This window comes from Mesoplodon bidens, assembly GCF_964165515.1.
Source record: "Mesoplodon bidens genome assembly, chromosome: 1".
Lineage (NCBI taxonomy): Eukaryota > Metazoa > Chordata > Mammalia > Artiodactyla > Ziphiidae > Mesoplodon > Mesoplodon bidens.
Genome location: NC_138176.1, coordinates 167,358,811 through 167,372,602, shown reverse-complemented (window position 1 = coordinate 167,372,602; position 13,792 = coordinate 167,358,811). Strand labels below are relative to the sequence as shown.

General features: G+C 38.4%; 1 protein-coding gene across 4 annotated transcripts in view; it reads left to right on the top strand.

The window, feature by feature from the left end:
- SAMD8 (sterile alpha motif domain containing 8) overlaps positions 1 to 8,878 on the top strand; it is a 48,444-nt gene extending 39,566 nt beyond the window's left edge. For 3 of the 4 annotated variants that reach the window (XM_081225812.1, XM_081225813.1, XM_081225811.1), the window contains 2 exons: positions 3,949 to 4,099; positions 4,272 to 8,878. In XM_081225812.1, coding sequence (XP_081081938.1) covers positions 3,949 to 4,099; positions 4,272 to 4,576 — 456 coding nt within the window. In that variant the 3' untranslated portion in view covers positions 4,577 to 8,878. Of the gene's footprint in view, positions 1 to 3,948; positions 4,100 to 4,271 lie in introns of those variants that run through there. The other variant, XM_081225814.1, reaches the window with a different exon arrangement.
- The last annotated feature ends 4,914 nt before the right edge of the window (positions 8,879 to 13,792 follow it).

Here is a 13,792-nt window from a genome sequence, read left to right as displayed (position 1 = left end):
TTTATAGAAATATATAAATTAAAAAGTAAAATCTCACAAAATTCCCACTTCTTTCACCCCACCCCATAAATAATACTGTTAATAGTTGTGTATATACCACATGGACTATTTTTAACCATGCTTACATATTCATACAAGTTTATATAGATAGATACTTTTTAAACAGAAGATAGGATTATATTGCAGACATTGTACTTTAGCTTATATTTCATTTAATAGTGTGTTGTTTACTTTCTTCTGAAGAGATACATATAGCTATACCTCATCCTTTTTAATAGCTGCGGAGTATTCCATTGTACAATTTACCAGTCTCCAAATGATGTACATTTAAGTTATTTTCAAATCTTACTATTTATAAACAATGCTGTCATAAACATCCTTGTACATTTATGGTTTTTCACTTATTTAATCGTCTTAAGATAAATTCCTGGAAGTGGAGTTAGGAAATTAAAGAACATACACACTGAAAATTGTGATACATATTGCTCACATTTTCACTAGGAAAGACTAGTTTTTCACTACTATCACCACTATGTGCATGTCAGTTTTCCCATCACCATGCCAGCACAATTTTTGGAATCATTGCCATTCTGATTAATGAAAGATGATATCTGAGACTTTTATGGTCTTATATTTTAAATTTAATAAAAATGCACAATGTGAGAGCTGTGAGTTTATTTCGAGACTTACTGAGGACTATAGCCCAGGAGACAGCTTCTCAGTTAGCTCTGAGGAAGTACGCTGAAGATGTAAGGGGGAAGGTTAGCATATATGTGATCTTGGGGAAGGTGTACGTGCAATCAAGCCACACATCTTGGTAGAAGGTTGCTGCTAGTCATGAGGAACAAATGTCTTAGTTAATGATTTTAGTGCTTTTCTAAGTATGGGAAGATGCAAGAAATTGGGTTCATAAAATTTTCTCCTGAAAAAATCTAACTATCCTGAAGGCCTTTTCTGTCAGTTTTCCCAGAGCATAGAGTGCCTCATTCCTGACTGTGTCCTGAAGTCTTTTCAGGGTATGTTGAAGGTCAGCGACTGCAGTGGCTAATGACTTAATTCTTGTAGAATCAGGTGGCAAGTGACATTCTTTAGTTAGCAAATCTATTGAATTTCTGTGCATGGTGTGAAGGAGGGATAGAACAGTTATTACCCCCAATTATTGTAGTATGCTAATTGATTAGAAGAGATTTAAAAGAAGAAATACGTAAGCTTACTATAATGAAAAGAGAATTTCCTGTAGCTGAGGGATTTGATTGTGGATCAGCCACTAAAGAGAAAAATATATGTTCATAGGGCTGCAACATATGTGCTACAAAAATAAATTAGGGACTTTCCTGGTGGTGCAGTGGTTAAGAACCCGCCTGCCAAATGCAGGGGACTTGGGTTCGAGCCCTGATCTGGGAAGATCCCACATGCTGCAGAGCAACTAAGTCCATGCGCCACAACTACTGAGCCCGCGTGCTGCAACTACTGAGCCTGCGTGCCTAGAGCCCGTGCTCCGCAACAAGAGAAGCCACTGCAGTGAGAAGCCCGTGCACCGCAACGAAGAGTAGCCCCCACTCCCTGCAACTAGAGAAAGCCTGTGTGCAGCAACGAAGACCCATCACAGCCAAAAATAATAAATAAAATAAATAAATTTATATTAAATAAATAAATAAATAAATTAGATACCATCCCGCTACAGTATGGACAGCCCTTTTTCTGTCTCTAATGATGGTTTTTTATTATCAGTTAGTTTTATGTGGACATATTTATTCAAATCTGCCCTAAATACTGTTAATTGCTTTGAATTATAACCTACTTACTGACCTGTATTTGCAGCAGTCATTAAAATTAGATAGTTAAGGTGATATTAACTAGCAATCAGATCCCTTACAGTGAACTCCGTAGGGCATTTTCATTGTAATAAAGTAATTGCTTGAAATCTCACTCCCAGAAGTAGTAGGTTTGGAGACAGAACCAAGGATATGCCTGTTTTTGAAATTAGACAATGGAACCACCTTAAGAAAAGAAACATTTAAAGCAAATTTCTCATCAGAGTGTCTAAATTCATTCTGTTGTGCTGTGTTTCAATTTTTATTTTTATTTTTCTGGAAGGATATTTGGGACATTTTAAGATTGGAAAGGATGGGGAGACTTGAGTAATTGGGCAATAATTGCTTTCCTTTTTTTGTGATACAGTATTTTTTTTAAATTTTTTATTGGAGTATAGTTGATTTACAGTGTTGTGTAATTATTGCTTTCTTTTGCATGGCATCACTTGTTTCCTGTTCTTGGCTGAGACATTTTCCTAGCAATCTCTGTTCTTCACTGCCTGATTTTTTACTTTCACGAGCATAACATCTCTAACCCTATTCTCATTAGAGGTCATGGAAAGAACCAAACCATGTATATTTTAGTACCTTCCCTTTCCTTTTCTCTAATAATGAATTTCTCTCCCTACCATCAATTGAGGCAGAAAGGGAAAGCCTGGGTAGTGTATAATCAGGTGAGATTTCTAATGAAATGGTGATTCTAATAAGATTGTTTCTTTTGTTCTTTAAGACATAGGGCTTTGGAATTGGACACCCTGTGTTCACATCCTTATTACGTTACTTACTAGCTGTGTGACCTCTCTGAAGCCAGTTCCCTCATCTGTACAGTTGAATCAGTTCATAGGATTTTTGTGGAAATTAAATGCAATGACATAAAAGCATATAGCAACATGCTGCACATAGTAAATGCACATAAAATTGCAGCAGTTTTTTATATTATTATGTGTTAAATGCCTTTTTTAAAAAAGTGACCATTGCTCAAACTCTTCCTCAAAATGGATTGCTTTTTTAAGTTTATGCGTGGGAGTTGGGATTAGGTTTGGCTACTAATAACAGGAACTTCGCGATGGCTATAGTTTAATAAACAAGCAATGATTTATTCTCTCTCATAAGTCTGAAAGTAGGTACTCCATCCAGGTCAAGTGTGATAAATTTATGGAGTCATCAAAAATCCATGATTCTTCTGTCTTTCTGCTCTCCTGTCCTAACACTTGGCTTGCATCCTCAAAGCCACTTTGTGGTCCCAGATGACTGCTAGAACTTTAGCTATCATGTCTGAGTTGTAGGCTAGAAGAAGGAAAGGTAGAAAAGACTTCCTCCAAGCTGTTGTCTCTTTGGTTTATAAGTAGCATTCCCAGAAATCTTTTACACTTCCACTTACATCTTACTGTACAGAACTTAGTCACGTAGCGACACCTAGCTACAAGGGAGGGTGGAAAATGCAATGTTTTTTTGTTTGTTTGTTTTGTTTTGTTTTGTTTTGTTTGTGGTACGCGGGCCTCTCACTGTTGTGGCCTCTCCCGTCGCGGAGCACAGGCTCCGGACGCGCAGGCTCAGTGGCCATGGCTCACGGGCCCAGCCTCTCCGCGGCATGTGGGATCCTGCCGGACCGGGGCACGAACCCGTGTCCCCTGCCTGCATCGGCAGGCAAACTCTCAACCGCTGCACCACCAGGGAAGCCCACGGAAATGCAGTGTTTTAGTTGAGTTCATTGCCTCTTCAAATAAATTTTAGATCCTATTACCAGTGAAGAAGGGAGAGTGGATATTGAATGGTAGCCATTGTCGCTGTCATAGCCTGTTTCTTATTGACAAGAACAGCCAAGCAAATAATACTGTATTATAGAGTAAAAAACATGGAAATAGTTTTGTGTTGTAGTAACCTTTTCATTATAAAGGAACTCCAAGTAGAGAAGTTTGAATTGCATTGATTTCATTAAATTACCAAAATAGTTCTGAGTACAGCCAAGCTTTGACCACCCATTCTTGGTGTCTGGAATTAATTAGACTGGGAGTCTGGTTGCTTTTGCTTAGATCTTATTTCTAAGTCATTCAGCCTTTGAATTTGAATGGGAGTGGTAGGAGCCTCTACTTCCCTAAGCATTTGAAGCACTAATTCTTAGCTTTCTTTATAGGTATATGGCAGCGTATGGGAGAAATTACACCGGGCCTTTGCCATTTGGAGTGGCTTTGGTATGACCCTAACTGGTGTTCACACTTGTGGAGATTACATGTTCAGTGGCCACACAGTCGTCCTAACTATGCTGAATTTCTTTGTCACTGAATGTAAGTATCTTTAGTGCTTCTATGCATATCAACTGACTAGCTGCAGAGGAGGCTGTGGGAAGGGCATCAAATTCTGTGAAGAATGGGAGAAACAGACTGATGTAAGAAACATATGATTGAGAAACACTGGAAGAAGTGTGGTTTTAAAATGATCTTTCTGTCCTTTTCCCAGATACACCAAGAAGCTGGAATTTCTTGCACACTTTATCCTGGGTTCTCAACCTCTTTGGAATCTTCTTCATTTTGGCTGCCCATGAACATTATTCCATTGATGTGTTTATTGCCTTTTATATCACAACGAGACTCTTTTTGTACTACCATACTCTAGCCAATACCAGAGCGTATCAGCAGAGTAGGAGAGCAAGAATTTGGTTTCCCATGTTTTCTTTTTTTGAATGCAATGTTAATGGTACAGTCCCAAATGAATATTGTTGGCCATTTTCAAAACCAGCAATAATGAAAAGACTAATTGGATGAAGACTGTCTTTGTAATGTGTTCGTGATTAAATATACAGTCGTTGTTGAAAGTGAGTAACTATGCTTTCTCCCCCTAGGTTGTTCCTGGATGTCTTGCTTTTTGGCCTGTATGTTGACAGAGTAAATTTCCCTGTCCTGATCAAGGCTGTGATTATAGCAAGCAAGAAAGAATAATTAAGAGTCCTTAGGTATCTGTTTGAACAGAAAGCTTAAGTAGATGTCTTCCGCCCCTTCTCTTTAGGCAGACTTAATGTTATGATTGAAGTCAGTCTCTTACCTTTACCTATTGAGCTTAAGCAAATCAGCTTAAGCAATTTGCTGGTTGAAAGATTTTATTTTTTAATTTCCAGTAGGACTCTAGTCAAGAAATAATAATAATAATAATTTTTTAAGTTCGTTATTTTCTTCAAACGAAAAACCCCTACCAAGTGAGCAGTACTTGTTCTTTGAACTAATCTCTGTGTCTTTCTAAAAAACGCAACTCTGGAAAGTGATCCTTTTTACTAGCAAATTAATTTTTGCCTTCTGAACCATCCTTAAGAAAAGTATACTGAATATACCAGGATCCCTGAAACAAGAAGAGAATGAAAGGGGCCATACATAAGGTGACAGTGCAAATATAGTGCTGGTATTTTTCACCAAAATCAACAAAAGGTGCAGTTCCTATTTTGTGCTGAGGGTTCAGTATGATCATCAGTAAGTATGCATGAGGGGAAAATGGCTGCATCCATAAAAATAAAATTTGCTTAATTTTAGTGATGAAAGTACCTGGAATAACTTTGTACTGTGACTATTAGCTAGACAGATGACAGCCCAATTTTATGCTTTTTAATGGTGTTATTTAATGAGCAAAATAATGGAGTGTTTTATCAGATGTTAAAGTTCTGTGTCCTTAAGTAGGGAGGTATGCATGCAAATTTTTCTCTTTCTGAAGTTTATAACAGGTTGCAGGCATTACTTTTTGGTTTTTGAAATTTCTCATTCTTGGCCACCAGAACTAAGCCATTTCAGACATATTTGGATATGAAAAGGTTTTGTTGTTTTTTATTTTTAAAACAATTGTGTACATACATTCTTTCTATTTAGTTTTAATTTGGCAGTCAGGAGTGATATAACTTAGTTGCTGTTTACAACACTAGAAATTTAGTACCTTAAGTAATTTGACCTCTGTGATTACATTTGTCACTTTACTTTTAATGATTTTGTACAGTAGTTTTGAGAGTAGTTTGGTTCTAGAATTAGACTTTGAACCCCAGCTGATGAGCTTAGCCACTTGGAATATTAACTGTATAGCTTTTACATTCTGTTTTAAAACAAGGAGTTAAAAAGGTGCTGGCATATTGAGGTCTAAAATTAGGCCACTTAGCAGAAACCTGCTCCTTAAATGGTGAAATATTTTATTTTTGCACTTTGAGTCATATTCCTACCCCATATAAGCTACAGAGGAGCCTGAATGGATTGGGCAGGAAACAAATATAATGCAAACAAGTTGCAGCTAGTGCTGAGTGATCCCAATTTGGGTGTACTCTGAACATTATTTTTCACTTGAGAAAATGGCACGAGGCAATTTAAGTTTTATTATGCTTTTAAATCTCATACTTTAGAATCTGGTAACATCTTAAATTGTTGATTCTGTTACATGTTGGGAATGAAAATGCCAACATTTCATCTAAGGAAATTGCATAATCATGAAGGGTGAAGGATGTTTCCTTTGCAGTTAGAGTACTTTGACCCTTGAGGTCAAAAGATATGTAACTCCCATTTTTTTCCAGATGACAGAAGAGGACTGAATTTAGCTAGGGAGGGACTGGCATTGGCTTTTGGGAAAATGTTTGAAAAAAAATCCATGGCAACATTAAGTCAAGAATGTTGAATAGCTACTTAATGGTAAATTTCCTAACATCAATCTTCTTTCCTTTGTATGGATTTTATTCTAGAACAAAATAGGAAAAAAAATTGCAACTAACTTTGCAGATCTATTGATACTGAGAGTGCCTAATAGCAGACTGCAATGAGGATTGTAAAATAACTTCGCACACTCACATTTATCATATCTGTTTTGAGGAAAAGGTAAGCTAGATTTATAATTTATTGTTATAACTATTACAGGGCATTGTTTACATATATTAATCATCTCCAGGTCTCTTCCTTGGAAAACTTTGAGACAAAATTCTTTTCCATTTCTTTTTTTAATACAAAACCTATAGTTTTGTTGCTTTTTGTTTTGTCCAGAAATTTCCAGATTTTGTCTTTTTTTTCTTGTTAAAACCATAGTGAAGGTAGGATACACATTTTGGGTGTGAATATGGCTAGGTAGAGAAACTACATGCCTTAGATCTACATATTTTTTACCTTGTCTACAGTTGGAAACGTGTGAGAGGCTTACATCATTAAACACTGAGATTTCAGTATAGAAGGAACCAAGGTTTTTTGTTTGGGGATGCAAACTGGAGGTTATATTGAAAGTCCTCCATGCAATTTCTGTCTTCCTAGGGGCAGCGTTACCTGGTTTTTTTTTTTTTTCCTTTCTTTTTTTTTTTAATCCCATGAAGAGCAGCATTACTGAAGGGTAATTGAAGTTTCTAATCAGGTTTAGAAGAAGGCAAGTTTGCTATTATCACCAGATAATTTGGGAGAAACCTTTTTTGGCTACAGAATTCTCAACATGCCTATTTTCTCCATAGTTCTCTGTGGCTAGAATTGCTAGAGTAAAAATACAACTTCCATATGCTAGATCTATTTATTAGTATCCCTTTAAATCAGAAAGCAATGAGCTTAGCCATAGAACCAGTCAGTTAAATAAGTGTGGACTGTTCACAGGAAGAACCCCATGCTAGAGACCTGCTGATAGTGTAACTCTGACACTGCACGTGGCATTCTTCCCTGCCCTGTACCTGCCTGAGTGTTGTTACTTAGAATTCTAAAAATCTTATAATTTTGTAAATCATAAGGACAGAGGCATCACATCCTTTTGTAGCTGATATGAAACCATGTGTTTTAAGGAAACCTGTTTGGAAAATGTTATTTATATACTCAAAGTCATAATCATAACACTAACCTGCTTTGATGGTATTAGTAAAAAGCAATTTCATCATCAGTTTCATAGTAAACTTTTTTTAAGGATTCTTGTTCATAATGTTTGAGAACATTAACCATATTCTTTTTTTAAACTCTCTAATCTAATAAATTTAATTCTGTGATAGTCTTCTTGTAGACTTAAGTTACCCCTTACTAAAAGTAATTATGGTAATAGTCATTTGTCAGTTCTTTACGGTATTCAGGCATTTGAGACAGGAAAACTCTTTTTTTACAGTAGTCCCATGGCTTTCTTAAACAGTGTTGGTTTCATTCAGATAGTTTCAGAGCCAACAAAGTATGTCAGCTTTAATGCCATCTTTACTTTGGCAGTTAAGACAGTTTGCATTTGTAAAATGTTTTAATCTGAATTACCCCACACTGCTATAGAGAAAAATTGTTAATAACACCAAAAGTCAGACTGCTACAGGTGAGCAATGAGAAAGGAAAGAGGTTGAGGGTTTTTCTTTCTCTGTCTTTGAGTAGCTTTGAATGACTGAAATTAGTATGGAAGTAGGTTTTGTTTCGCCTTTCACCTATCCCTCACCACCAGCAAATGCCACCAATTTCAAGTAACTAAAATATGGCCAATTATTTTGCATCAAGTTCAATGAAAACATCTGTGAAATCTATAATCCAACTCCCCAAAAGTTGTTTTTTTAGAGTATGTTCTACCCTAAATTGACCAAAGGACTTTTATTCAGTGTACTCCATGTTTAAGCATAAGGAAGCTTTGTGCCTAATATGGAAGGAGAAGGAATACTATGTTAATTTTGTTGTTATTTCAGGTCTGTTTCAATCTGAACTACTGGGTTGTCTGAACTAGCCAAGCAATGTTACCAGTTAGTAATATCATCTTTAAAATGCTTAATTTTAATAATTTTTTATTCAAAGAATCTATAGATTGTTAAGACAGTTGAAGTATTTCTGATATGAAACAAAGGGAGTGGAAACTGGTACTTAATGGGGGAAGCAAAATTAGCTTGGGCTAAAGTGGGCATGTTTTGTTTTAAGAATGCTACCTAAATGTCACCCAATCTGCAGAGATACTAGTATTACTTGAAGATGTGAAGTTCCTGTGTTAGCCATACCTTGAAGCACAGTGTTGTATATAAGTAAATATCTTGATTCTAAATTAAATCCAGATTTAACTAATATATATTATTTTATATCTTTGTTGTATTAAAATGTTTAAAAACACTAAAAATAAAACATTTGAAAGTTGGATTGCAGTCTCTTATTTCAATGCCTTTCCATTATTAATACAGCTGGTTTATTTTTTATGCAGTGAATTTTTATCATTTGCAAATGATTGGGCCCTGCAACTTTAAATCCTAATGTATACCTGGTCCCTGGCATTTACTAATTCTTGGTTGTTTATTGATAAGCCATTTGTCTTTTCTCCTTTCTTTTCTGTTAACTAGGAGAGAAAAGTAATCTTCATGATGGTATAAGAATAATTATAGATGAAGTCGAGAAGGAGGAAAGGGAAGCAAAGCAAATAGCTACTTATTCCTGGGCACATTAAAGTTTTAATTGGTTTTGGGTTTATTTTAATTGTAAATTTTGTAGAAAGATGTCATCATCCTGTCAGGTTAGCGTTGGAGATAATGATGAACAGGAAAAGAAAACAGTTGTTAGGGGTAGCCCAGCAGCCCAGAGCCATGAAATAGTGAGAACACTAAGTATTGCCACAGGGCCCTATGAGTTTATTAATTCATAACTGAATTTGTCTTCATGATCACTACTAATTGTAGCCTCTCTGGTGCTGGCACCAGCTGGTCTGTCTCGGCAACTCCGGAAAGAATAGTCCAAAACAGACTGAGGCTGCTTGGTTGGAATAGAAAATGTGGTGGATTTAGACTCTGAGGACCTAGGTATGGGTTGCAGCTCTGTTGCTGATTAATTTGGGTCTTTTCTTCCAGCTCCACTTAACCTTATGTGTAAAATGTAGGGGTAAATGCCTACCTCATAAGCTGTGTTAAGGGCCAGATTATGAAAGTACTGTGGACTTAATGGCTCAGTACCTGGTATATAATGCTGAAATATTAGTTGAATTTAGGTCAGTAACACAGGGCCTGTACTCCCAGGGAGTTAATAATCTAGCAGGGAAGATGACCTAAAAATGGAAATAACATTCATTGGCAGAATAGAGCAGTAGTTTTAAAGCCGCCTGGGTGAACATCTTGTGGGGTTGGGGAAGAGAGTTGGAGCTTGTACCATTTTCATCCAGAGTTGGTGTTTTACATATTTGGCTTTCCTAGTAGGCTTTCCCTTTGAAAACTGGGTTGAGGTTAGGGGAAGTAAATGTTTGGAAACCACTGAGGCAACAGACAAATTCACTCTCTTCATTTAATAGTAGCTTGGGAGAGGAAGGGCTCACTGGGGACTGAGGGTCCAAGAAGAATTCACTAAGCATGTGAAACTTGAACCTAGCCCTCCCTGACGGATAAATTCACTAGGCTGTGATGAAAGGCTTAGAGAGCTCTGTGATGTGAAAAAATTGGGTTTATTTGTGTATGTGTTAGGGAACTGTTGACAGGGTATGTGTTTGATTTTATTTTAAATGGAAGCATTGGGAATGCCTGTTGCCAGGGTCTAAATTGTGGGGACAGGTATAAGTAATTCTGTATAACAGGAATTGGTAAAGGGCAGAAGTTTAAGTCTAAAAGAGAGAGGAAAGATGATGGAAAGTACACAAAAGATCACTGGAGATGAAAGGAAGGCTAGCGACCCCAAGATAGTAGGTCAGGGCACCAGGACTGGGCACAGTTTGTAGGAGGCCTTTGTCCCCAGCCGAGGAAGATCAAGACACCAAACAAATGAGCTGCCAACTGCTACTGGCTGGTGCCATATTAATCTAGGTTATGATACACCTTGTATCCAAAATTGTCTCTGTTGTGCTCATGCACCTAACCTGTTGAAATGCTGACCTGCCAGGCATTAAGTGGAATGGCAGCTGACTCTGGTGAAGACGTGAGGACATGCTGTGGTAAGAGAATGCCTCAGAGGATCTCAGTGATCACCCTCAGCTGTAACTTAGAAAAAGGGCAGATGACAGCTCTAAGACCTCTGCTGGAGTAGCATGATATTTAAATGCTGTATGTTCTCACCTCACAGAGCTCCCCATGAGAGCCAGAAATACAAAACCACCATGTTCATATTCCAGCCTTAAGAGCCCTGGATCACACTATGAAGAGAATACCTGTACGTAATTTTTTTTTTTTTTTTTTTTTTTTTTTTTTTGCGGTACGCGGGCCTCTCACTGCTGTGGCCTCTCCGGTTGTGGAGCACAGGCCCTGGACGCGCAGGCTCAGCGGCCATGGCTCACAGGCCCAGCCGCTCCTTGGCATGTGGGATCTTCCCGGACCGGGGCACGAACCCGTGTCCCCTGCATCGGCAGGCAGATTCTCAACCACTGCGCCACCAGGGAAGCCCAGTTTTTTTTTTTAATTGGAGTATAGTTGATTTATACTATTGTGTTAGTTTCAGGTGTACAGCAAAGTGAGTCAGTTATATGTATACATACATTCATTCTTTTTCAGATTCTTTACCCATATATGTTATTACAGAGTATTGGTTGGTTATCTATTCCACATATAATAGTGTGTGTATGTTAATCCCAAGCTCCCAGTTCATCCCTCCCCCTGATGTTTCCCCTTTGGTAACCATAAGTTTGTTTTCGAAATCTGTGAGTCTGTTTCTCTTTTCTAAATAAGTTAATTTGTATCGTTTTTTAAATGCGATTCCACATATGAGTGATATCATATGGTATTTATCTTTCTCTGTCTTACTTAGTATGACAATCTGTAGGTCCATCCATGTTGCTGCAAATGGCATTATTTCATTCTTTTTTATGGCTAATATTCCATTGTATATATGTACCACATCTTCTTTATCCATTCCTCTGTCAGTGGACATTTAGGTTGTGTCAATGTCTTGGCTACTGTAAATAGTGCTGCAGTGAACATTGGGGTACATGTATCTTTTCTAAGTATGGTTTTCTCTGGGTATATTCCCAGGAGTGGGATTGCTGGGTCATATGGTAGTCCTATTTTTAGTTTTTTAAGGAACCTCTATACTGTTCTCCATAGTGGCTGTATCAATTTACATTCCCACCAACAGTGCAAGAGGGTTCCCTTTTCTCCACCCTCTCCAGCATTTATTGTTTGTAGGCTTTTTGATGATGGCCATTTTGACCGGTGTGAGGTTGTACCTCATTGTAGTTTTGATTTGCATTTCTCTAATAATTCGTGACGTTGAGCATCTTTCCATGTGTTTTTTGGCCACCTGTGTGTTTTCTTTGGAGAAATGTCTATTTAGATCTTCTGCCCATTTTTTTTTTTTTTTTTTTTTTGCTGTACGTGGGCCTCTCACTGTTGTGGCCTCTCCCGTTGCGGAGCACAGGCTCCGGACGCGCAGGCTCAACGGCCATGGCTCACGGGCCCAACCGCTCCGCGGCACGTGGGATCTTCCCAGACCGGGGCACGAACCCGTGTCCCCTGCATCGGCAGGCGGACTCTCAACCACTGCGCCACCAGGGAAGCCCCTTCTGCCCATTTTTTGATTGGGTTGTTTGTTATTGTGGCATAGAGCTGCTTGAGCTGTTTGTATATATATTTTGGAGATTAAACCCTTGTTGGTCACGTCATTTGCAAATATTTTCTCCCATTCTGTGGGTTGTCTTTTCATTTTGTTTATGGTTTCCTTTGCTGTGCAAAAGCTTTTAAGTTTTATTAGGTCCCATTTGTTTATTTTTGTTTTTATTTTCATTACTCTAGGAGATGGATCCAAAAAGATATTGCTCTCATTTATGTCAAAGAGTGTTCTGCCTATGTTTTTGTCTAAGAGAGTTTTATGGTGTCTGGCCTTGCATTTAGGTCTTTGATCCATTTTGAGTTTATTTTTGTGTATGTTGTTAGAGAATGTTCTAATTTCACTCTTTTACATGTAGCTGTCCAGTTTTCCCAGCACCACTTATTGAAGAGACTGTCTTTTCTCCATTGTATAGTCTTGCCTCCGTTGTCATAGATTAATTGACCATAAGTGCATGAGTTTATTTCTGGGCTTTCTGTCTTGTTTCATTGATCTATATATCTGTTCTTACACCAGTACCATACTGTTTTGGTTACTGTAGCTTTGTAGTATAGTCTGAAGTCAGGGAGCCTACCTAATGGTTCTTTGATACAGACTAATCAGCTGCCTTTTTTTTTTTTTTTTTTTTGCGGTATGTGGGCCTCTCACTGTTGTGGCCTCTCCCATTGTGGAGCACAGGCTCCAGACGCGCAGGCTCAACGGCCATGGCTCATGGGCCCAGCCGCTCCGCGGTATGTGGGATCTTCCCAGACCGGGGCACAAACCCATGTCCCCTGCATCGGCAGGCGGACTCTCAACCACTGTGCCACCAGGGAAGCCCCAGCTGCCTTTAATAAGACGTCAGAGTACATGAAATTTGATCCTATTTTTCCACAAAGACTGATTTGGAGACTTAGCTGGAGAGCATTTTGGCAGTAAGGATGTAATTTGAGGACTTCAACATGGTTGAAATCTCACATGTAGACATGTAGAAATGTGATAAGCCTAACTGTCTAGGCAAGATTCTGAACTTTCTTCACTATTGATTCCACAGTGGTGCCTGTGATTCTTACTCTCTTTTTTAAAAGTTACTAATTTCAAGTAAATGAATCATGAACATGGTAACAAACTGTACATACTGAAGAGTCTTCTCCCACCTCTGTGCCCCAGCCTTTAGCTCTCCTTCCAAGAGACAACCTTTTTTTTTTTTTTATTTTTTCCATCTTCTTTATTAATCAAATGATACAAAACAACCATCATTCTGTAAATGCCCAAGCACCCACCTGGTCCTCTCACTCCCAAAACTCACCCTCCTCAGCCTCTCCCCAACCCTGCTCTCTCTCTTCCCCTGCCCTAAGCCTGGGAGACAGGGTCCTGAGAGGAGGCTGGGGCAGAGCTGGGGGCAGGGAGGGACAGCACTGGACAGACAGTTTGGGTTGGGGAAGAGGTTAGGAGGAGTAGGCTCATAGAGACCCTTTTTAGAACCGAATATCCATTCCTACTTCCACCCCCTTCAAATCAGTTCCCATAGCTCAGCTCCTCTCTGCCCTTCCCCCACTACTCAAT